The 23,680-nt window shown below is 39.4% G+C and overlaps 2 protein-coding genes and 1 pseudogene across 3 annotated transcripts in view; 1 reads left to right on the top strand and 2 right to left on the bottom strand.

Annotated features, from left to right (window-relative positions):
- FAM117B (family with sequence similarity 117 member B) overlaps positions 1–23,680 on the top strand; it is a 192,067-nt gene that overhangs the window by 143,853 nt on the left and 24,534 nt on the right. For both annotated transcript variants that reach the window (XM_037043579.1, XM_037043578.1), the window contains exon 3: positions 18,211–18,324. In XM_037043579.1, coding sequence (XP_036899474.1) covers positions 18,211–18,324 — 114 coding nt within the window. The remainder of the gene's footprint in view (positions 1–18,210; positions 18,325–23,680) is intronic.
- On the bottom strand, positions 1,002–4,480 carry LOC118985218 (T-cell surface glycoprotein CD1a-like). Its single transcript, XM_037043582.1, is given in 6 exon segments — positions 1,002–1,654; positions 1,824–1,917; positions 2,243–2,521; positions 2,736–3,014; positions 3,635–3,721; positions 4,167–4,480. Coding segments are annotated over 6 exon segments (843 nt in total). The 5' UTR covers positions 4,228–4,480; the 3' UTR covers positions 1,002–1,611.
- On the bottom strand, positions 5,459–8,869 carry LOC118985811 (peptidyl-prolyl cis-trans isomerase A-like; annotated as a pseudogene).

The raw sequence follows: 23,680 nt of genomic DNA, 5'->3' as shown, positions 1-23,680 counted from the left end.
ATATAATGACTATTTTTGTTTAGGCATAATAGATAGCACAACTATGTGGTTAAAAGTCAGAAATACTTGTAATTGCATTACTCATGGTCAGGAAGATGTTAAACACTCTTTGCTGATGTTTTATTATTTAAAACATACTAAGTATAGCTCTGGCCAGTGTGGTTCAATTGGTTGGGCATCACTCCACACAGCAAAAGGTTGTCAGTTTGATTCCCATTCAGGGCCCATACCTGAGTTGTGGGTTTGGTTTGGGTTGGGGCACATATGAGAGGCAATGTTTTGCCTCTCAATGTTTCTCTCCCTCTGTTTCCCTCCCTTCCCCTCTCTCTAAAAAATTAAAGCTTTAAAAAATAAAATATTTTAAAAATACTGCATATAATAATTTGAAATTATGTGTACATTGAAGAAGGTGTCTTTAAACGGAAACACGCATAAAACAGAGCTGTGTTTTCACTAGTTGACAAAAATGATCTGACCAGAGATTCACAGGAACTCTGTGTTTTCCCTAGGAGCAATGGATCAGTGTTTATTAACTTAGTGTTGGCTGTGTCTTCAACACAACAGCCATAACCAGTAGGAATGTAGTGTGTGTACACACCTTGCTTTGCTCTCACTTCAATCCTGACTATCAACAGTGGTTCCCTTTTCTTGGCCATTTTCTCTTCTGTAAAACACTTGCACTGCTACCTCTCAGAGTGCATCTTTATCAGCAGTCCCCAGATTTTAATGCACCTAACGAATCCCTTGCTGATTTTGCTGAAGTGGGATTATGATTCAATAAGTCTGAGGTGATGTCCAAGGATATAGATTCCTGCCAGCTCCAAGGTGGTAACTCTGCTGTTTGTCCCTGAACCACAGTAAATAGTGAAGACTGTATCCTGCCTTTCTCCTTCTTGGAACAAAAATTTCACAAAAACAGGTCTCTACAGTTGTAAGAGTGGTTAAAGGCAAAATTGTGTTTCTCCTCAGGGACTTGGAGAAGTCAGTAAGGAACTAGTAAAGTGTGAAGACTTTGAAGAGAAAAAGCGTAAACTGTCTCAACTGGTACAAACATGTCAGGAAGATAACTAATAAGAAAAGACGGTATATTTGGCATAAACTTTGACACAGGCTTTTATTGAAACCATACTACATGCAGTTAATATACTTTGTAAGTGATACAGACTTTAAAAAGACATAGACTTTGCTCTCAGGAAAGTTAAAAATTAGAAGGGGCATACGTGGCTGCGCCTTTTCAAAAGGGTTGAAAGTGAGAAGTAAACTCAGCAAAGTATGCAGCAAAGGGTGGTGGAAGTTTAGATACCGCCTCTAATTGTCAACAAGGGAAGGCCCACAGAAAGAAGTGACATCTAAAATGGGCCTGAAATTCATTTATTTTCCAATATGTAGAGGTTACTAGTATCTCATTTTATCCAGAGTTAACATATGAGTTTTAAAATCTAGAACTGGGTCACCAAGCAAATCCTGCAAAATTACATTTAGCTTATATTAATAATTGATCATTAAACAAACATCAGTAAACAACAACAAAAGTTGTACAAAAGACAATTAGAAGGATATGATCACCATGATGCATTTGAATATGTCTTGAGTCCCTGGGCTGCTGGAATCTCATTCCAAAGGGAGAAGAGTGGGAGGAGGTTCACAGTGTGTCCTAATAAGAACAGAGATAAAAGTTACTGTGCATGAGGTGGAGGTGAGAATTGAAGAGTAAAAGGAAAGGGACTGGGGAAAGAAGAATTAGGAGAGAGAGAGGAAAAAAATACAGGACAACAAGTAAGGAGGGCATAAAAGAAAAGGAAAGATGGATACAGAAAACTCACCAGCACTTTTTAAGGCAAAATGCAAGACCTGTCAGAAGAATCACCAGGGGTACAATCACTGCCAAGATGATCCAGCCTTTGGAGGTTGGATGGTCTGTGGGTTCGGGTGTACACAAGGGTGTCATTTCAAATCCACCCCTTGTTTACTACATTTCCCTCATCTGCTTTTTAAAATCTGAATGTTCACCCCATTCATTAATCTCCTTTCTTCTGTAATCCCTCTTCAGACATGAATCTTTCATCTAACCCTGAACATCTTCCTACATCTGTAGGTCTCTTACTTTCAACTCTTATTTATTGACTTATTTTCATTCTTTTGCGTTTGGAGTCCATAAATTGCAGATTTTTAATCTGGCTCTTTGGCTCTGTTTGTGGACCATCTACTCCAATTCCCAATGCAGACCCCAGTTTTTTCTTACCCAAGTAGAGGATGATGTCCTGGCCTTCTAGACTGCTGTGTGTCACCCGGCAAGATAGGCCAGATGTCTTGGTGGCTTCCACATCCAAGCAAATCTGAAGATACCATGTCCCATCAGCATTGGGCAAGATGTCACTTTGTTGAGAGCCCTGTTGTGCCTGTTCACCTCGCATCCACATAACCGAAATTGGCTTTGGGTAGAAGCCAGAGACATGACAAACCAGCAACAGATGGTGAGGACCAGCACTGGGGCCAGTGGACAGCCAGGCCTCTGGTTTGACTGCAGAAGACAGGAAAGACATTCAGATAAGGACTCTAACACAGACTTGGAGGTCCATATCTTCACCTCAGTTTAGGCAGACACCTCTGTCCCACCCTAGGAATTCATCACACATTATCCCTCTCCCTCTTGACTCCTTATATTAAATTTAAAGGAATGGTTGGAAGATATAATTTTAGAATAGAAAATTCTTGAGGAAGAATATGGGACTGACCTTTTCTCTGGAGATCTGCCTTCCCTGCATCAAGGGCACTTAAGAGATAACATGGGCAGATGTCTCTGAAGACCCTGAGCATTACTTGCTTGGTGACAGTGTACTGATTGAGTAGCCTGCACATCTGCTGAGCTCTAGTTCCACCCTCTAGAGTTGGCACCCATGAACTGTTCTGTAAGCTCAGGAGCTCTAATCCTTGATAAGCAAGTCACCAGAAGTCTAGCTTGACTTCCCCAGAGTGCAGCTCACAGCCTACTATTGTCTGTACTTCAAAGGGATCTAGAGAAGAGAGATTATAAATTAGAGGAAAGGGAGTTACAAAAGATGAAATACGTGAAAAACAAAAAAGGAAGCAGAAGAGAGAAGTTTGGGGGATTTGAGGTAATGGAACAAAGTTTGGTTTACTCAGTAGTTCAGAAAAAACACAATTGATGGTACTTGAAGGTGAAAAAAATGAATGACTTCTTTTTCTTTGGAAATGGAAGGGAGTAAATTGTTGAAACAAAATGGCATAAATGATGAGAGCAAGAGAATAAGGAGGAACTTGGTGTGAGAGAATTGTGTTTACAATAACTAGGGTGAATGAAATGAATTAGGTTTTAGTGCATGTACAGATAGAGGTGGCTAAGATTAAATGTGGAAAAAAATTGAATTAAAAAACTCATTGAGACAAACATATCCCACTCAACATTGCACCGGCTCATTTTGGAAATTTAACTTACATTTAAGCATCCATGTACTGGCGTGTTTGTGAAGTAAATGTATCAATTCAGATTGGAACCTTTGTTGTAACTCTTCTATTTCTTTTATCTCCTTCTTGCTGAAGTTGCCCTTCGACCAAGGCCGCAGGAAAGTAAAACCACCAGAGTTGCTTTTCCAGCTGTAAGTCTGCAACTTACCCAACCAGCCAGAGTTCCAACTTGATGTCCATGAATGGTTGTATAAGGATAAAGTACAGATGGCTCTGAAGATCTGGTCCTGGAAGGCTATGGGGGTGGTGGTGGTGGTGAAAAAAAGGCATTGGGAAGGAAAGAGAAAGAAGAAAGAAAGGTGCCAGAGAGGGAAATCTCCGAATCTGGAGATAAGGGAAGCCACAGTTACCTCAGCATTCACCTGCCCAGGGTCCCATGCTTTATATAAGGGTTGGGGCAAAAGTAGATTTAACAGTTGTTAGAAGAAAAAACAATACAATAATTAATAAATAATAACAAGAATAAACTCTTTCATATGCCTGCAACTGTAAACCTACTTTCCCCCACCTTGCACAAACTTCAGAAAGCACAGGGTCCTAAAGTGATGCTGAAGGGATACTCAGAATGCAACTATGCTGACAGTCTTACTCTTCAGGTGTGTTCTGAGGACACCACACATAAGACACACACACACACACCTTTGTTTTGCACCCAGCTGGGCAGTTGCTGGAGTTCTTACCATCTTCACTGTCACCACCTCCGAGGAGAACTGCTAGCAATGAAATTTGCAAAAACAGCATTACTGCACAGATTTTACTTCTTTCTCTCAGAAAAGTTTGTCTTTGATTTCTGTTTTAAATAAACCCTACCACGTGATAGTTCTGTCTGACTTCCTTCTTCTACCAACAGACAAACCAGCACCGCCATTGTCCACCCCAGTAAAAAAAAACCAAAAACCAAAAACCAGCATGCTCCTTTCCTAAACCCTAGTCACCAGTTAGCTTCTTGTTTCTCCTCCAGTTCTGACTCTCCTCTCGGGCTTTCAGCATCTTCCCGTCGGTGCTAGCCTTCATTCTGTTCACCTTTCTTTAATTCCTCTTTGGAATAAAATCTTACGTGGTATTGAAAAGTCTTCTCATTTGTACAATAAATGCATAAAGCTAAATGGCTTTCCAATTCCCATCTAATGTTCTTATGTCCCTGCTCTTTTCTGTCACTGTCTCCTTCTCTTGCCAAATTTAAATAGCCTCCAAATATTCCCTTCTGTCTCTGAACCACCCCCCCTCATTCATTTGTCTGACATCTCATTGGTTGCTTTACTGATTTCCAGAATCTTCTGTGACTGCCTGGGTAACAGTATAAACTACTACTCCGTTATTCTTAGGGAAGAACCAGTAGCCATCACAGAGATCACAGAAACTGTGAAACACATTAAGAAAAATCCCTTTTTGACTTGTACTGATGTATATGCATTGACCTGAGAGTCACTTAGTGCCTGCCTGGACACACTCATCTTGCAACACTCACCAACATACAGTTGTCTACAATGCACTCACTTTGTTGAAGGGGCTTTTATTCTACTTAAGAAGAAAACACAAAACCAAGAACTATAAACCTTGGTGTGTTGGGTTTTATTATAAGTATAGACTTCAGACAAAAACAAGCCTTCTTGAAACAATATTTTGTAAAGTGGCAACTCTTAACTGTTGCTCACTCAGAATCTGCACTTGAGTGGTATGCTGGGGGTGTTAGGTCTGTCTACCTCTGTTGTACTGGGTCCCCACCATCTAACGGAATGCCTGTTAAAGGTGGTCAACAAATGATTTTGAATGATTGAATAATTTGGTTCAGGAAACCAGTTATTTTTTAGTCATTCAGATTTTAACATAGTTTTTTTGAGTCATAAGAAGTCATTATTTGTGCTTCTACTTAGTGACATGGGCATATTAAACAGTTTTGTTTAGGAGTAAAATATATGCTAATAAAGATGAAGTTTACACAGAGGCTTATGCCATAAATTCATTATATATATTTTTGTTGTTTAGTTTTCATTTCATAATCATAAACTTAACTCTGCAAAGCAGCTAGACATGGAAGGGGTAGGGAAAACATGGAACCCAAATGAACTGCAGCAAGAGCAGGAAGATTATAGAACATTCCAAGCAGATGGGGGTGAAGGGGTGCTCTCCTCAGCTATAGAAGGAATGGTCTGGTGGGTAAGATAAAACATAAGTCAAATTTATTAGAGTTTTCCACAGTCATTAAGGGTGATCTCCTTGTTGGTCTTGCCATTCCTGGACCTGTAGTGCTCCATGCCTGTCACAATATTCATGCTACCTTTTACCTGGCCAGAGACCACATGCTTGTCGTCCAGCCACTCAGTCTTGGCAGTGCAGATGAAAAACTGGGAACCGTTTGTGTTGGGTCCAGCATTTGCCATGGAAAAGATGCCAGGACTTGTGTACTTCAGGACGCACCTGTGCTGTTGTGTGTGAAGTCACCGCCCTGGCACATAAATCCCAGAATAATTCTGTGAAAGCAGGAACCTTTATAACTAAATCCTTTCTGTCCAGTGCTCAGAGCATGAAAGTTTCCTGCTGTCCTTGAAACTTTGTCTGTAAACAGCTTGAAGGAGACACGGCCCAAAGGCTTGCTCTTGGCAGTGATGTCAAGGAACACAGTGGGGTTGATCCTGGCTAGGTGCAGCAAGGTCCAAGGCAGAGGTGTCTTCAAGGCTCTATTACTTATATTTTAAACCTGTGGAGGTCAAAGTTAGAAAATTATAGTGTAGGTTGCATGTATCCAAGAGATACAGTCATTACTAGTATGTGCTGAAGTGTGAAAAAAAATTAAACTGCAAATTGCATTTATTATATTTACATAAAAATACATGTTTTTTATTTTCAGTTACAATCTAGAAATTATTAAGCAAAGAAATATAAAAACAAAGAGTAAAAGTTTCTTTTTAAATAACAGAAACATTGATATTGCTAAAAAAAGCAACAACCAAAAATGTCTTTAACATCCATCTATCAGAATCTTCAGTAGTTGGCTTTGCAAAATGTTTGTAAGACTCATCACAAAAAATACTGTTATGCTCAAGTTGTAAATGCTTTTCACAACACTATGAAAATTGTTTGGATAAGTGACTCATTTGGATGCATATAGCACCTAATAGATTTTTTCTGATTGTTAAGAGAGCCACATCTATGTTGTTGTTAGAATTTCCTTCAATTTATGTTTAAAAAGTTAAAGGTGTAAAGGCCTATTCACAGCTATAGAGATTCCTGAACACCTTTTTATTTGTTCTGACACTGACTGCATTATGAGGTTTCTAATGCATAGAAATGCTTTAGAAATAAGTATTTTGTGCTTGTTTTCACATTGCTGTTCAATGTATAAATAGTTTGAGCATTTATTTCTACAATATTCAAAATTATGTAGACTATAACTATAGGCTATAACTATCCTGATCACATTATATGTATGTATCATTTGATCCTCAGTGTCAACTACTGATTTAGTTTGGTTGTAATATTCTATTTTTTAATGTTTTTTGTTTATTTATTTATTAATTTGTTTTTAGAGATGGGAAGGAAGGGAGAAAGAGGGGGAGAAACATCAATGTGTGGTTGCCTCTCCATGCCCCCAACTGGAGACCAGGCCCGCAACCCAGGCATGTGCCCTGACTGGGAACTGAACTTGTGACCCTTTGGTTCACTGGACCGCACTAGCCAGGGCTGGTTGTAATATTCTATTATGTCAGGATTTTGTGAATCTAAATTTATAGTATTATCAAAATGCATACTTCAATTAAAATATATTATTCCCCTTTTGGATATATGAGATACAAGTGTGCAATCTGCACCAAAAAGCAAGTAAGTTGGATTTTTCGGGCCTGTTTTTTGAAGACAAAAGTTCAGGGGGTAGTTGGGGTTTATTCTTAACGAACAGTACCTACCTATGAAAATAGCTTGTTTTTCAGGTCAGGGGCAAGATTTATATCGGTTAACCAGTTATCTGCTGTAATTTTACATCCTGATGAGTAAATGGGTTCTACAAGTCTTTGGATTACATTTGTTGGTTAATTACTAATCAAGTAAGGACCGTTGGGATGCTCACTGGTACATATTTCAAGATTTCCTTTGTAAAGTACTTCTGAATAAATCATAGCAAAACAATTTTTTTTCATTTTTTTCTTTATTTTTTTAAAATATATTTTATTGATTATACCATTACAGTTGTTCTATTCCCCCCCTTCATTCCCCTCCACCCGCACACTCCCTCCCCCACCATTCTCCCCCCCTTAGTTTATAACCACGTGTCTCAAGTTCTTTAGATTCTATATTTCCCCCACTATTCTCGCCCTCCCCCCTATCTATTTTCTGCCTACCATCTATGCTATTTTCTGTGCCTTCTCCCCTCTTCTCCTCCTCCCACCCCCCTGTTTCTAACCCTCCATGTGTTCTTCATTTCTATGGTTCCACTACTGATCTAGCTGTCGTAAGTGCGATCCGAGATCGCACTTACGNCTTTGTAGGTGACTGTCCCCTTATCCCTTGCTGCTTCTAGGATTCTCTCCTTCATTTTAGTTTTGGCTAATGTAATTATGATGTGCCTTGGTGTGTTCCTTCTTGGGTCCAACTTGTTTGGGACTCTCTGAGCTTCCTGGATTTCCTGGAAGTCTATTTCCTTTGCCAGACTGGGGAAGTTCTCCTTTATTATTTGTTCAAATACGTTTTCCATTCGTGGCTGTTTCTTTCCCCTTTCTGGTACCCCTATAATCCAGATGTTGGAACGTTTAAAGATGTCCTGGAGGTTCCTAAGCCTCTCCTCATTTTTTTTTTTAAATTTTATTTATTTATCTTTAGAGGGGAAGGAGAGAGGGAGAGAAACATCAATGTATGGTTGCCTTTTGTGCATCCCCTGCTGGTAGTTAGCCTGCAAGGAACCAGCCTGCAACCCAGGTATGTGCCCTGACTGGGAATCGAACCGCGATCCTCTGGTTCGCAGGCCTGCGCTCAATCCACTGAGCTACACCAGCCAGGGCTCTCTCCTAATTTTTTTGAATTCTCATTTCTTCATGCCTTTCTGGTTGGATGTTTTGTTCTTCCTTCTGGTCCATTCCATTTATTTGAGTCCCAGTTTCCTTTCCATAGCTATTGGTTTCCTGGACATCTCCCTTCGTTTCAATTAGTTTAGCCTTCATATGTTCCTCTAATCTGTGACTATAATCTACCAATTCTGTTAGCATCCTGATAAATAGTGTCTTGAATTGTGCTTCTGAGAGGCTGGCAATTTCTCGGTCGCTTAGAGTTATGGTCTCTGGGACTTTGAGTTCTTCTTGAGCCATCTTTTGGACTGTTCGTGCCTGTTACATAGCAGGATTGGAGCCCCAGGTGCTCACTAGAGCAGGGCAACTAAGTCGCTGGGTTCTGACATTGTTTGTGGGGGCGGGGTCAAAGAGGGACAATGGCTTCCCGTCTGCCGCCTGCCGCCGTGGCCCCCACCGACAGTGCAGCCACCACCATCACCAGGCCCACGCGTTTCGTTCCACTGCACGCGAGTGTGCCACTGCCGTCAGCCCTCCACCACTGGGTTCCCCCCCTGGGGCCTGCATGGTCCGTCTCACTGTGCGCGAATGTGCGACCTCAGTCAGTCTGCCCCACACCTCGACTGGTTCCAGGCTGCCTGCGCGACTAGGTCGGGGGATCTGCCTGCCCCACCCTGCTCCGCTGCTGGCTCCGCCTCTCTTACCGTCCCTGTTGAACGGTTTATAGTTGTCGGACTTCCGTATAATTCCATTTTCTGGTGTTTGGGTGTGTCCTAGTTCTCCAAACCGTTGTTGTATTCAAACTTGGTTGTGGGAGAAGGCACAGTCTTTCCACCTAGTCCTCCATCTTGGCGGAAGTCCCATAGCAAAAAATTTTAAATACATTTCATTGATATGTGCTATTAGAGTTATCCCATTACCCCCCTTTATTCCCTCCCACCCTGCACCCCACCTCTTCCACGTTTCCTCCCTTTAGTTTATGTCCATGGGTCAAACATGTAAGTTCTTTGGCTTCTACATTTCCCATACTATTCTTAACCTCCCCCTGTCTATTTTCTAAATACCATTTATGCTACTTATTCTCTGTACCTTTTCCCCCTCTCCCCACCTCCCACTCCCCTGCTGATAACTATGTTCCATGTGATCTCCATTTCTGTGATTCTGTCCCTGTTCTAGATGTTTGCTTCATTTGTTTTTGTTCTAGGTGTGGTTGTTAATACCTGTGAGTTTGCTGTCATTTTACTATTCATATTTTTTATTGGCTTATTCTTAGATAAGTCCCTTTAACACTTAATATAATAAGGGCTTGATGGCGATGAACTCCTTTAATATTTGGCTTTATCTGAGAAGCACTTTATGTATCCTTCTATTCTAAATGAAAGCTTTGCTGGATAGAGTAATCTCAGATATAGGTTCTTGCCTTTCATGACTTGGAATACTTCTTTCCAGCCCCTTGCCTGCAAGGTCTCTTTTGAGAAATAAGCTGACAATCTTATGGGAATGCCTTTGTAGGTAACTGTTTCCTTTCCTTTTGCTGCTTTTAAGATTCTCTTACCTTTAATCTTTGGGGCTCTCTGAGCTTCCTGGACTTCCTGGAAGTCTGGGTTTTTTTTTTTTTTTTTTGCCAGATTGGGGAAGTTCTCCTTCATTATTTGTTCAAATAAGTCTACAATTTCTTGCTCTTCCTCTTCTCCTTCTGATACCCCTATCATTCAGATGTTGGAACATTTAAGGTTGTCCTGGAGGTTCCTAAGCCTCTCCGCATTTTTTGAATTATTGTTTCTTCATTCTTTTCTGGTTGAATGTTTCATTCTTCTTCCTGGTCCACACTGTTGATTTGAGTTCCAGTTTCCTTCCCATCACTATTTGTTCCCTGTACATTTTTTAAAAATTTCACTTAGCATAGCCTTCATTTTTTCATCTAATTTGTGACAAAACTGAACCAATTCTGTGAGCATCCTGATTACCAGTGTTTTGAACTGTGCATTGATAGGTTGTTGGTCTCTTTGTCACTTACTTGTGTTTTTTCTGGATCTTTGATCTGTTCTTTCATTTGGGCCATCTTTTTCTCTGGTACACCTGTTACATAGTGAGGGGTGGAGCCTTAGGTGTTCACCAGGGCAGGGCAACCCATGTCACTGCCTTATCACTCTGTATGTGAGGGAGGGTCTAAGAGGGAATAGTGCGCTTGCTCAGCTCTCTCATGGTTTTCAGTCACTTCTCCCACTACCCACAAGCAAATTATGCCCTTCTGGTGCTGATTCCTGGGTGGGTATGTTTGTGTACGTTCTAGGACCCTGTGGGTCTCTCCAATGAACTCTCCTGTGAGGCTGGGAAGTTCTGCTGCTGCTGCCTCAATGCTCACCGGTGTTTTCAGTCAGAGGTTTGACACTTTATTTCCCTGTGCTGGGACCCTGGATTGTGCATTCTGTCTCGCTCCCCAGTTGTGCTTCCCAGTTTATGTACACACAACTGTAGGACCGCCTACTCCACTAGTCGCCACCTCGCCGGGTACGCCATCTGCCACCTTGCAGGCTAGCCGCTGCCTTGCCTGCCTTGGTCCTCCAGCTGCTGCCTGGCCATGAATCCTGTCCTATGGCTGCTGGTTTCTTCCCCTCCTACTGGCCTGAATGAATGTTTCTACTTTAATTCCTTGGTTGTTGGACTTCAATACAGTTTGATTTGTTGTCAGTTCTGGTTGTTTTTCCTTTTTAAATTGTTGTTGTCCTTCTTTTGGTTGTGTGAGTAGGCACAGGGTGTCTACCTATGCCTCCATCTTGGCCAGAAGTCTCCATAGCAAAAATTTTAATACCATATGTCCTGGGCCTAGATGGAATATAATGTCCAACCCCACATTTGCCTGTAAATTCGGGTAGTATTTCATCTGTTGTTACATTCTGTCCCATAGAGTAATAATATATAATTTTTTACAAATGCTGAGAAAATGTCTCTCACAACCACTAATATATCTACTTTCAGGCATTCTAAGCAGTTAAGTTTGTCTTCAAACCTGACACAATTATGAATATATCTAAATCTCCATAAAGATATCATGTCTAAAACATACAATCCCACTACAGTCTGTGGCCCACAAATTCTGTTAATCTAGCCAATGGCTGCAATGTAAACCAGCTACATATACAGGCCTAAAAATGCTTTTGATTTGGTTTTGTCTATTCATTTAGCATCTCTTCCCCATTGAAATCAAGATAGAATTGATGGATTTATTGGTATATAGTAAGATTAGATAATGACTTCTGGCCAAGATGGAGTCTTAGGTAGATACACTGCCTCCTCACACAACCAAAAGAAGGGCAGCAAGTACAAAACAAAAAATAACCAGAATTGCCATAAAACTGAATTGTATGGAAGTCCAATAACCAAGGAGTTAAAAGAAGAAACATTCATTCAGACTGGTAAAAGGGGTGAGGATAGGCAGCCAGGGCAGAGAGGACATGTGGCAAGGTGGGCGGCTGGAGGACCTGGCTGGTGAGGTGGTGGCTCCTGAACCAGGTGGTCTGAAATTTGTGCATGGACTGGGAAGAGCAACTGGGGAGCGAAACAGACCTCACAACCCAGGATTCCAGCACCAAAAATAAAGCTACAAAACCTCCAACTGAGAAAACATGTGGACATGGTGGCGGGAGAAACTCCTGGCCTCACAGGAGAGTCTGTTGGGGAAATCTACAGGGTACTGGAATGTACATAAACCCATCCACCCAGGAATCAGCACCAAAAATGGCCCAATTTGTTTGGGGGTAGCAGGGGTAGTAACTGAAAGCCAACAGAGAACTGAGCAAACAGCATTGTTCCTTCCGTTACCCTCCTTCATATACAGCACCACAACCCAACCCATGGGGGTTGCTCCAATCTGGTGAATACTTAAAGGTCTAACCCTTAAAACATAACAGGATTGTGGAGACAGAAAAGATATGTCTAAATGAAAGAACAGATCAGTGTTCCAAAAATAGAACTAAGTGATGAAGAGCAAGCCAACCTGTCAGATACAGAGTTCAAAACACTGATATTCAAGATGCTCAGAGAAATGGTTGAGTATGCTCGCAAAATAGAGGAAGAGGTGAAGGCTACACAAAGTGAAATAAAGAAAAATATAGAGGGGACAACAGTGAGTGGAAGGAAACTGGGATTCATATCACAGTTTAAACCAGAACGAAAAATAAACATTCAGCTGGAACAGAATGAAGAAAAAAAGAATTCAAAAAAATGAGGAGAGGCTTACAAACAAACCTCTGTGTGAACTTTAAACCTTTCAACATCTGAATCATATGGGTGCCAGAAGGAGAAGAGGAAGAGCAAGAAATTTAAAACTTATTTGAAAGCATGATGAAGTAAAACTTCCCCAATCTGGAAAAGGCAGTAGACTTCTAGAAAGTCCAGGAAGCTCAGAGAGTCCCAAAGAAGTTGGACCCAAGGAAGCACACACCAAGGCACATCATAATAACATTATCCAATATTAAAAGATAAGAAAAGAATCTTAAAAACAGCAAGAGGAAATGAGACAGTTACCTACAAAGGTGTTCCCATAATACTGTCAGCTTATTGTTCAAAAGAAACCTTGCAGGCAAGAAGGGGCTGGAAAGAAGTATTCCAAGTCATGAAAGGCAAGGACCTACCCAGCAAAGCTTCCATTTAGAATGGAAGGGCAGATAAAGTGCTTTCCAGACAAGGTAAACCTAAAGGAGTTCATCATCACCCAGCCCTTATTATATGAAATGTTAAAGGGACTTATCTAAGAAAAAGATGATCAAAACTATGAACATTGAAATGACAACAAATTCACAACTATTGACAACTGAACCTAAAAAAAAACAACAACAAAAAACACACACCCAGTAACAAAAACAAACTAAGTAAACAAGTAAAACATTAACTGAATTACAGAAATGGAGATCACATGGAGGGTTATCAGTGGGGAAGGGGTGGGGGGGAGAATGGAGGAATAGGTACAGAGAATAAGAAGCATAAATAGTAGGTACAGAATAGACACAGGAAGGTTAAGAACAGTATAGGAAATGTAGAAGTCAGAGAATTTATGTGTATGATCCATAGACATGAACTAATGTGGGTGGGAGGGGTGGTACAGGGCGGAAGGGAATAAAGGGTGGCAAAATGGGACAAGTGTAATAGTATAATCAACAGAATTTATTTTATTTTATTAATTTTTCTTTTTTAAAATATATATTTTATTGATTATGCCATTACAGTTGTCCTTCCACCCCTTCATTCACCTCCACCCTGCACACGCCCTGCTCCACCATCAACCCCTTTCGTTTATGTCCATGTGTCACAAGTTCTTTAGATTCTGTACTTCCCATAGTATTCTTGCCCCCCCCCCCGTCTATTTTCTACCTACTGTCTATGCTACTTATTCTCTGTACCTTCTTCTTCCTTCTCCTCCCACTCCCCTGTTGCTAACCCTCCATGGGATCTCCATTTCTGTGGCTCCACTGCTGATCTAGCTGTCCTCTTAGTTTGCTCTTGTTTTAGGTGTGGTTGTTAATAACTGTGAGTTTGCTGTCCTTTCACTGTTCATATTTTTTTATCTTCTTTTTCTTAGATAAGTCCCTTTAACATTTCATATAATAAGGACTTGGTGATGATGAACTCCTTGAACTTGACCTTATCTGAGAAGCACTTTATCTGCCCTTCCATTCTAAATGAAAGCTTTGCTGGATAGAGCAATCTTGGCTGTAGGTCTTTGGATTTCATGACTTGGAATACTTCTTTCCAGCCCCTTCTTGCCTGGAAGGTCTCTTTTGAGAAATGAGCTGACAGTCTGATGGGCATTCCTTTGTAGGTGACTGTCCCCTTATCTCTTGCAGCTTCTAGAATTCTCTCCTTCATTTTAATCTTGGCTAATGTAATTATGATGTTCCTTGGTGTTTTCCTCCTTGGGTCCAACTTCTTTGGGACTCTCTGAATTTCCTGGATTTCCTGGAAGTCTATTTCCTTTGCCAGATTGGGGAAGTTCTGCTTTATTATTTGTTCAAATAAGTTTTCCACTCATGGCTGTTCCTCTTCCCCTTCTGGTACCCGTATAATTTGGATGTTGGAGCATTTAAAGATGTCCTGGAGGTTCCTAAGCCTCTCCTCATTTTGTGAATTATTGTTTCTTCATTCTTCTCTCTTTGGTCATTTTTTTCTTCCTTCTGGTGCACTCCCTTGATTTGAGTCCCAGTTTCCTTTCCATCATTTGGAAAGGAAATGATGGTTTCCTGTGCATTTCCCTTCATTTCAATTAATTTAGCCTTCATTTGTTCCTCTAATTTACGACTAAAATTAACCAGTTCTGTGAGCATCCTGATGCACTAGTGTTTTGAACTGTGCATCTGAAAGGTTGGCTATCTCTTGGTCACTTAGAATTCTAGGCTCTGGGGCTTTGAGGTGTTCTTGAGCCATAATGTTTTGGTCTGTTCGTACCTGTTACATATGAGGCGCAGAGCCTTAGGTGTTCACCAGGGTGGCGCGACCCAGTCACTGGGTTGTGATGCTGTATGTGGGGGTGGGGTCAGAGAGAGGCAATGGCATTTGTTCAACTCTCCCTTGGATTTCGGTCCTGTCTCCTGCTTCCCGAAAGCAAACCTGGTCCCCCTGGTGCTGGCTCCTGGATGTGTGGGCCTGTGCACCCTCCAGGACCCTGTGGGTCTCTCCAACAAAACTCTCTGTGAGCCTGGGAGGCTCTCCTGGCCCCTCAACACTGAAAGTCTTTCCAATTGGTGCTTTCAGGCTCTAATTTCCGTCACTGGGGACCTAGCCTGAGTGATCTGTCTCACTGTTTGCTCCTTCACTTGGTGTATCTGCTTGTGAATGTGTGACCGCATTCAACCAGGCGCCTTGTGCCCACACTGGGTGCGCCCATTGCCACCGTACACCTGGGATCTGCCAACAGTCACCTGGGCTCCTGGGTCAGTCTGGCTGATCTTTCCTGCCCAACCTGCTCTGCTGTTGAGTCTGCCCCTCTTACTGGTCTGGCTGAATGGTTCGTTGTTGTCGGACTTCTGTACAGTTCATTTTTCTATGTTTTGGCTGCGTTTTTGTCACTAAAACTTTGTTGTCTTTAAAGTTGGTCGTGCGAGGAGGCACAGTGTTTCCACCTACGCCTCCATCTTGGCTGGAAGTCCCACATATTTTCATGTGTCAGGAACTTGTTCATATTTTTCTGATACACTTTTTAAATTTTGGTTTTTGTGTAACCACTAAGAATTTAGCATTTTTGATGCTATCCTCTGCACATATTTTAAGCAAGACAAGATATAGTATAGAGGTTAAGATTAATTAACTCTGCCCTGGCTGCTGTGGCTCAGTTGATTGAGTTCCAGCCTGCTTACCAGAGGTCAGTGGTTCGATTCCCAGTCAGGGCACATGCCTGAGTTGCGGGCCATGTCCCGGGTGTGGGATATGCTGGAGGTAGCCACATACTGATGTTTTTCTCCCTCTCTTTTTCTCCCCCTTCCCCTCTGTCTAAAAACAGATGGTTAAAATCTTTAAACTATATGTGTGTATATGTAAATGAACTCTGCAGTCTTCAGTTTGTGTCTTGGCTTTTGCCACTTTCTGTGAGGCTATAGGGCAACTTATCTAACCTTGTTTTCCCAGCTTCCTTGTCTGTAAAAGTTACAAAAAATTTTATGTATTAAATCAGATAATACAGTGAAGACCATTTACTGTATTTTCATTAAACATGGTGCCTATCACACAGTAAGATCATAATACTGTTAGCTATTGTTTTCATTTGATCAGTAAATGCTATACTTATATAAAAATTAATCATGATAAAAAGCAAGAATTAGACTAAATATTTTAATTAAGTAACTGGAGCTGAAAGAATTGTGGGTTACTTTAAATATTTTCTAATATTTGTGTTACTTTAAATATTTTCTAATATCTAATTCTTCTGCAATGGGAATACATTTTACAATAGAAAAACATGGTATATTTTTTACCTTTAGATAGGGAATTTTTTCAGGTTTCTTGAGATGTAGTTGACATATAGTACAGTGTAGTTTTCAGGTGTACAGCATAATGAGTTGATATATATGCACTGTGAAATGATTACCACAATAAATTTAGTTCATATTATTCACCACTCATACAGTTCTAACATAATTTTTTTCTTTGTGATGAGAACTTTAGAATCTATTCTTAACAACTTTCAAATATACCATACAGCAGTGGTAATTATAACTATCATGCTATACATTACATCTCCGGTACTTGCTTATTCATGACTGTTTGTGCTTTTTGACCACCTTCATCCAATTCCCCCACAAATCTACCCCCTGACTCTAGTAACTACAAATCTGATCTCTCTTTCTACATTTGTTTGCTTTTTAGATGCCACATAGAGTATTTGTCTTTTTTCTGTCTGACTTAATTCATTTAACATAATGCCCTCAGAGTCCATCCTTAACTATTTTACTGAAATTCTCCTTCTCTCTTTTTTTCCATTATAGACAGAGAGTGCATGGGCTGAAGAATACTCTGAAAAGAAGAAAGGGTCTCACAAGCGTTCAGCATCCTGGGGCAGTACAGATCAACTTAAGGAGGTCAGGAAAATGATTCCAAGAAAGGGGGTGTGGAAATTTGACCCCTGAGTTTGCTAGTTGGTTCCTTGAAATTGTGGGCAGCAGGAATTTGTTAGTTCCCATTGTGTGTGTGGGTGGGGGGTGGGTATTGTTGTTTTTGGTTTCGTTTACTTGAGAACTAAGAGAAAAACAGTTACGATAATTGGATAAAGATTTGAGTGGAGAAATTACACATTACTTATCTGAGAGCATGTTTTCTGTCTTTTTATTGAGAGTCTGTGCCTCTTCATAATACAATATCAGGTGTATAAACTTGTAGTGCTGTAACAAATTCATACTTACTATTTCTATACATTCTTGCAGTTGAATAGCCCAGTATGACCAAGTTGTCACTGTGCTATGGTTACCATTTTCTGAGGCCAATATTATAACATTTGCATTTTACATATAATGTAGAAATAAAACAAAAATTTGGTCTAGGAATAATATCAGATACTGATGAAAATTATAGTATTTAGAGATTATATCTGTGAATGCATTTTCTTTGAATTGATTTTTAAATACTGTTTAAATTTTGGAGCTGTTGAAGGCAAGATATCTGATAAAGAAATGTAAATCTAAATAAAATGTGATTCATAGGGGCAATGAGAGAATAATTATCATTAGTTTTTAATTCTTTGTGAAAGCTCTGATATAATTTATTTACTATTTTTTTAAGTTTTATTTTTAAACAGAGGGGAAGAGAGAGAGAGAAACATCAGTGTGTGCTTACCCCTCACGTGCTCCCAAGTGGGGACCTGGCCTGCAACCTAGGCATGTGCCCTGACTGGGAATCCAACCAGTGACTCTGGTTTGCAGGCCAGTGCTCAATCCACTGAGCCACACCAGCCAGGGCTGTAACATAATTTATTCTAAGTACTGGAAACTTTGTTAGTTCTTGGGAAGTAAGAAGGCTTAGAAAGATATTGGAGCATAATTTTATTTCTCTTTAAAATATACACTCATATGCACCCCGGTATGTGTATATATGAAAATTGTGTGCACTGAATCAGATCTTGTGATATGGTTTAAAAACTTCAAAACATTTTTTAAGGCTGAATTTTACTCAATTTCTAAATTAAGCTAGACGGTTTTATATAGTATGGATTACATTCTGATGCACTTGTTATTTTTCTCCTTTTTAGATTGCAAAATTACGCCAGCAACTGCAGAGAAGTAAACACAGCAGTCGGCATCACCGAGATAAAGAAAGACAGTCTCCATTCCATGGCAACCATTCAGCCATTAACCAGTGTCAGGTAGGAGCAGAGATATTACAAAATCCAGAGAACGGATTTGTTGTTTTGCTGGTGATGTGTTATTTCATAGGTAACTGTGTGGGGCAAAATATGCAGAAGCACATTTGAAACTGATTAAATACTGAATCACAGTCTTCATTTTAAAAAACCCAAAATATTAAGTTGAGAAAATGATATTTTCTGCAGGCGATCCGTGATATGACTTCTAGCAGACATAGCTAATTTTCCATCAACTTAGTGTGTTGAAAGCAGAATAATAGAGAGAGGTCAGCACCGGGTATGGAACCAGACCTTGGACAAGTAACCTATTTCAAGTCTCAGCTACCTCATCTGAAGATTGAGGATAATAATGATACCTGTCTTGTAAAGACTTTTAGTAAGGAAAAACCTTTAGCTACTTTGATTCCTTAATAGAACCTTTTGAACTACTGTTGATGGCTCATCCTGGGAGCATTTCTCTTTAACTGAATTAAAATTGGATTGGGTCCCTTCACAAGTAAAAAGGAAGAAAAAAGTTGTTAACCCATTTTATATATAGGTTGATAGCTTCTGATGATTGTCAAGGATATATGGATTGTTTTCAAGAGAAAGTATGAGTAGAAATACACAGTTTTTCAAACTAATTTTGTCCTAAAATATTGGTGAATGGGTCAGATTTGATCTCATAAATGTATAGTTTGGTTGTAATCTCCAATAGTTTATTTATATATAAGGTTTTTAATTATAAATACAAATATATACTAATACCATTAAACAGCCTAAACTGGATTTCTATCTGGAGAAAAAGAAAATGTAGAATTGACAAAATAAATGAAAGATTTGTGTACATTAATAATAATACCAACATTGGAATGCTAATTAAAACGAAACTCCCTCATTCTCAAAAGTCTACAGATCTGTATGGTTTTCTAAGTCAGTTTGCCAACCTTACACGCCCTCTGATTTATCCATAAATAGTTTATATTCCTGAGAAATAAGGCTGCTTTTTATTCTCAATATTCCCATATTTTTACTTTGGAATAATAGGATTTAAGATTTAACCTTTATTGAATTAAGTGATGAGTTTAGGAGTTTAAAGGTTTTTTAAAATATATTTTGTTGATTATACTGTTACAGTTGTCCCATTCCTTTTTCTCCCCTTAATCCCCCTCTGCCCAGTATCCCTATTCCCTTCAGCATCTGCCCCCTGCCCCTTAGTTCATGTCTATTGGTTATGCATATAAATACTTTGGCTTCTTCATTTCCTATACTATTCTTTACCTCCTCCAGCCTATGTTGTATCTACCCTTTATGCTACTTATTCCCTGTACCTTTTCCTCCATTCCCCTACCCGCACCCCACTGATAACCCTCCATGTGATCTCTCCTTCTGTGATTCTGTCCCTGTTCTAGTTGTTTGCTTAGTTTGTTACAATTTTTTTAGGTTCAGTCGTTGATAGTTGAGAATTTCTTGTCATTTCAATGTTCATAGTTTTGATCTTCTTTTTCTTAGGTAAGTCCCTTTAACATTTCATATAATAAGGCCTGAGTGATGATGAAGTCCTTTAACTTGACCTTATCTGGGAAGCTCTTTATTTACCCTTCAATTATAAATGATAGCTTTGCTGGATAGAGTAATCTTGGATATAGGTCCTTGCCTTTAATGACTCGGAATACTTCTTCCCAGCCCCTTCTTGCCTGCAAGGTTTCCTTTGAGAAATCAGCTGATAAGCCTTATGGGAACTCCTTTGTAGGTAACTGTTTCCTTTCCTCTTGCTGCTTTTAAGATTCTCTCCTTTTGTCTTTGGCATTTTAATTATGATGTATCTTCCTGTAGTCCTCTTTGGGTCCAACTTCTTTGGGACGCTCTGAACTTCCTGGACTTGTATGTGTACTTCCTTCATCATGTTGGGGAAGTTTGCTTTCATTATTTTTTTCAATAAAAATATGAAAGCAATTACTTTAAATTTCTTGCCCTTTTCTTTTTCTTTCTGTCACCCCTATGATTCAGATGTTGGGATGTTTAAAGTTGTCCCAGGGGTTCCTAAATCTTTTCTCATTTTTTTGAATTCTTGTTTCTTCATTCTGTTCCACTTGAATATTTATTTCTTCCTTCTCTTCCAAATTGTTTATTTGCGTCCTGGTTTCCTTTCCTTCACTGTTGGTTGCCTGCATATTTTCTTTATTTCACTTTGGATCCCGTCACTTCTTCCTTTATTTTGGAGCCATACTCAGTCATTTCTGTGAGCATCCTGATTACTAGTGTTTTGAAGTATGTATCTGATAGGTTGGCTCTCTCCTCGCTGCTTACTTCTTTTTCTGGAGTTTTGATCTGTTCTTTCATTTAGGCCATATTTTTTTGTCTTGTCTCACCTGTCTGGATGAATGTTTCTTCTTTAACTGTTTGGTCATCAGATTTTCATACAAATTGCTTTTCTGGCATTTCTGGTTGTTTTTTTTTTAATAGTGTTTCCCTCTTTTGGTTGTGTGAGGAGGTGAAACATATCTACGCATGCCTTCATCTTAGCTAGAACTTAGGAGTTTGTAAGTTTCGAAGTGATTTTTTTAAGTTTCATTAAAATTAATAAAGTTGTAAAATTATCTAAATTGTTTTCTCCTTTCAAATTCAATTTTCTTAATAAAGATGATTGGAGTTTGCATAAAGTCTATGTTTATTCAATTATAAAACATCTCTTTGTAGAGAGTGTAAGGACTAGATAGAGTAACTAGAAAAATAAATTCACGTAGCTTTAGTTTTGTATACATAACACACCATGCATCTGCACTACTTGACTTTGGGTATTGAGTAGTCAATCTGAGATCAGGCACATGCATATCATGATAGCTGTGGCAGTGGTGTTCATGTTCAATTGAAACTTTCAGATAGGAACACGAAAGTATTCATTAACCATGGGCGTGGCTCTGTTTTACTGGAGAGAAGTACTCCTTTGAGGTATGTGTACCTTTGAGGCCATTCCTCCATCCACACAGTATATATTAAATGATGCCATATAGCAGGTACTGTAGTACTAATGAAAGAAAGCAGTGATGAAAGAAAATATTGGGGGCTGCCCCTCACCACATCTCAGATATCAATAAGTAGTTAATTGTTACACAGTGTAATGAGTATGTTGATAGGGGGTAGGGGAGATTTCAAAATGCTCTAGAATGGGTATTTATCCTTTGACTGGTTATGGATCCATCTGGAAAGCCTTTTTAGAAAGTGATGTTTAAGCTGATCCCTTTAGGGTGAGCAGGATTTATCCAGTCTTCTAGAAGTTGAAGAAATCATGGCTACAGGTAGGGCAGTGCTAAGACATTAGGGTAGAGATGTAAATAGCAGCCAAACATGAAAGTCTTCCTATCTCAGTTGTTAAGAAGTTTGACTTTTTCCTATAGGCATCAGGGAACTATTGTTTCAAATGGAGGAGATTGATATGTGATCAGATAAGCATTTTAAAATGGTCAATATAAGTTCAGAGTAGATAATGAATTTGGAGGAGGACAAGATTAGAGGCAGGAAAACCATTTAAGAGTGGGATTTATCATTTAAGTATGAAATGATGATGGTAGCCTAAAGTAAGAAGGTATGAGCAGGAGATAATGGACAAACTTTATTGATACTTAGAAAGTAATGATTTATGCTTGCTGCATATATTGCAAGGACTTGGATTTTTTTAATCCTTATCCAGGGATTTGTTTGTTAATTTTTAAAGAGAGAGGAAGGCAGGAAGGGGTCAAGGGAGAGAGAAATATCAGTTGGTTACTTGCCCCAATCAGGGATCAAACCTACAACTGTTTGGGGGTTTTTTGTTAGTTTCATTTTTGTTTTTCCATGTATGGGATAATGCTCTAACTGAGCCACCTGGCCAGGGCTAGATTTTGATATATTAGCATTTAGTCCTTATTTTCAACGTAGGGATTGTTATCTCCATTTAACAGACAAACAAATTAAGGCCCAGAGAGGAAATGGAGAAAATAGGACCCTTATGTTCAGGGTAGAGCAAAACTAGGTTTACAGTTGTGAGTATGCACAACACAATTTATTCTTGTATTGTTATGTGTTAATTATTTTATTATTTCCCATACAAACAACTGTAAATCTGCTTTTTCCCCACACTGAATTGCTGATAGGAATGTGAGATGGTGCAGCCACTTTGGCAAACAGTCTCACAGTTCCTCAAAAGGCTGAACATAGAGCTAATGTATCACTAGCACTTCCTTTCCAAGGTATGTACCCAAGAGGATTGAAAACATATGTTCACATAAAAACTTGTTCAATAATGTTCATTGTGGCATGGTTCACAACAAAATTTGGAAACAACCCAAGTGTTTATCAACCAATGAATGGATAAAAAGGTGGTATAGGCATACAATGGAATATCATTCAATCATAAAAAAGACTGAGGTAGTGACACATGCTACAACATGGGTGAACCTTGAAAACATTATGCTAAGTGAAAGAAGCCAGTAGCAAGACACATACATGATTTCACTTACATGAATTGTCTATAATAGCAACCCATAGACAGATTGTAGATTGGTGGTTGCCTAGAACTAGGAAAGTGGGGGAGGAAATACTAGTGACTCCTAATGGGCAAAATATTTTTTTGGTGTGATAGTAAAATTAATTTTGGTGATAGTTGTATAAGTCTGTTCAATAACCATTGAAACAGCAAAGTTGTATGCTTTAAATGGGTGAGTTATATGGTGATATGAATTATTTTTTAGTAAGTTGTTATAACAATAACTAGCAAGCAACATTAAAAAACAGTATATCCAATACATATATAATAGTCTGGAAATCATAGATTAGATGTTTTTTTTTTAAAGATTTTATTTATTTATTTTTAGAGGGGAAGGAGAGAGGGAGAGAAACATCAATGTATGGTTGCCTTTTGTGCCTCCCGTGCTGGTAGTTAGCCTGCAAGGAACCGGCCTGCAACCCAGGCATGTGCCCTGACTGGGAATCGAACCGTGATCGTCTGGTTCGCAGGCCCACGCTCAATCCACTGAGCTACGCCAGCCAGGGCTAGATTAGATGTTTTTTTTTAAAAAAAGAACCAAAAAGTAAACTGGGAGGCCATGTAGGGGTACAGAGAGTGAGCACAGGTGCTCTGAGGTCAGACTGTTTCAGTTGGGATGTAGGCTCTGCCACTGGTAGCTGTATGAAGTTTTTCAGGTTTCTGCAGTAAAATATTACCTATTTTTGTGTTGTCCTAAGGATTAAATGGAACAGAATGTCATACATCACTTAATGCAATTCTTGGATATAAGAATTGCTTGGTAAATCTTAGACTATTTGAGATGAGATAGCACCTTAATATAAAAGAAGTAATGTAGGTTGAGTGTTCCACTAAGATTCTTTGCCATTTTCT

This window comes from Sturnira hondurensis, unplaced genomic scaffold (genome assembly GCF_014824575.4).
Source record: "Sturnira hondurensis isolate 20B ecotype Veracruz unplaced genomic scaffold, ASM1482457v3 Scaffold0004136, whole genome shotgun sequence".
Classification (NCBI taxonomy): Eukaryota; Metazoa; Chordata; class Mammalia; order Chiroptera; family Phyllostomidae; genus Sturnira; species Sturnira hondurensis.
The sequence above is the reverse complement of the archived record's forward strand: the minus strand, read 5'-3'. Positions and strand labels throughout refer to the sequence as shown.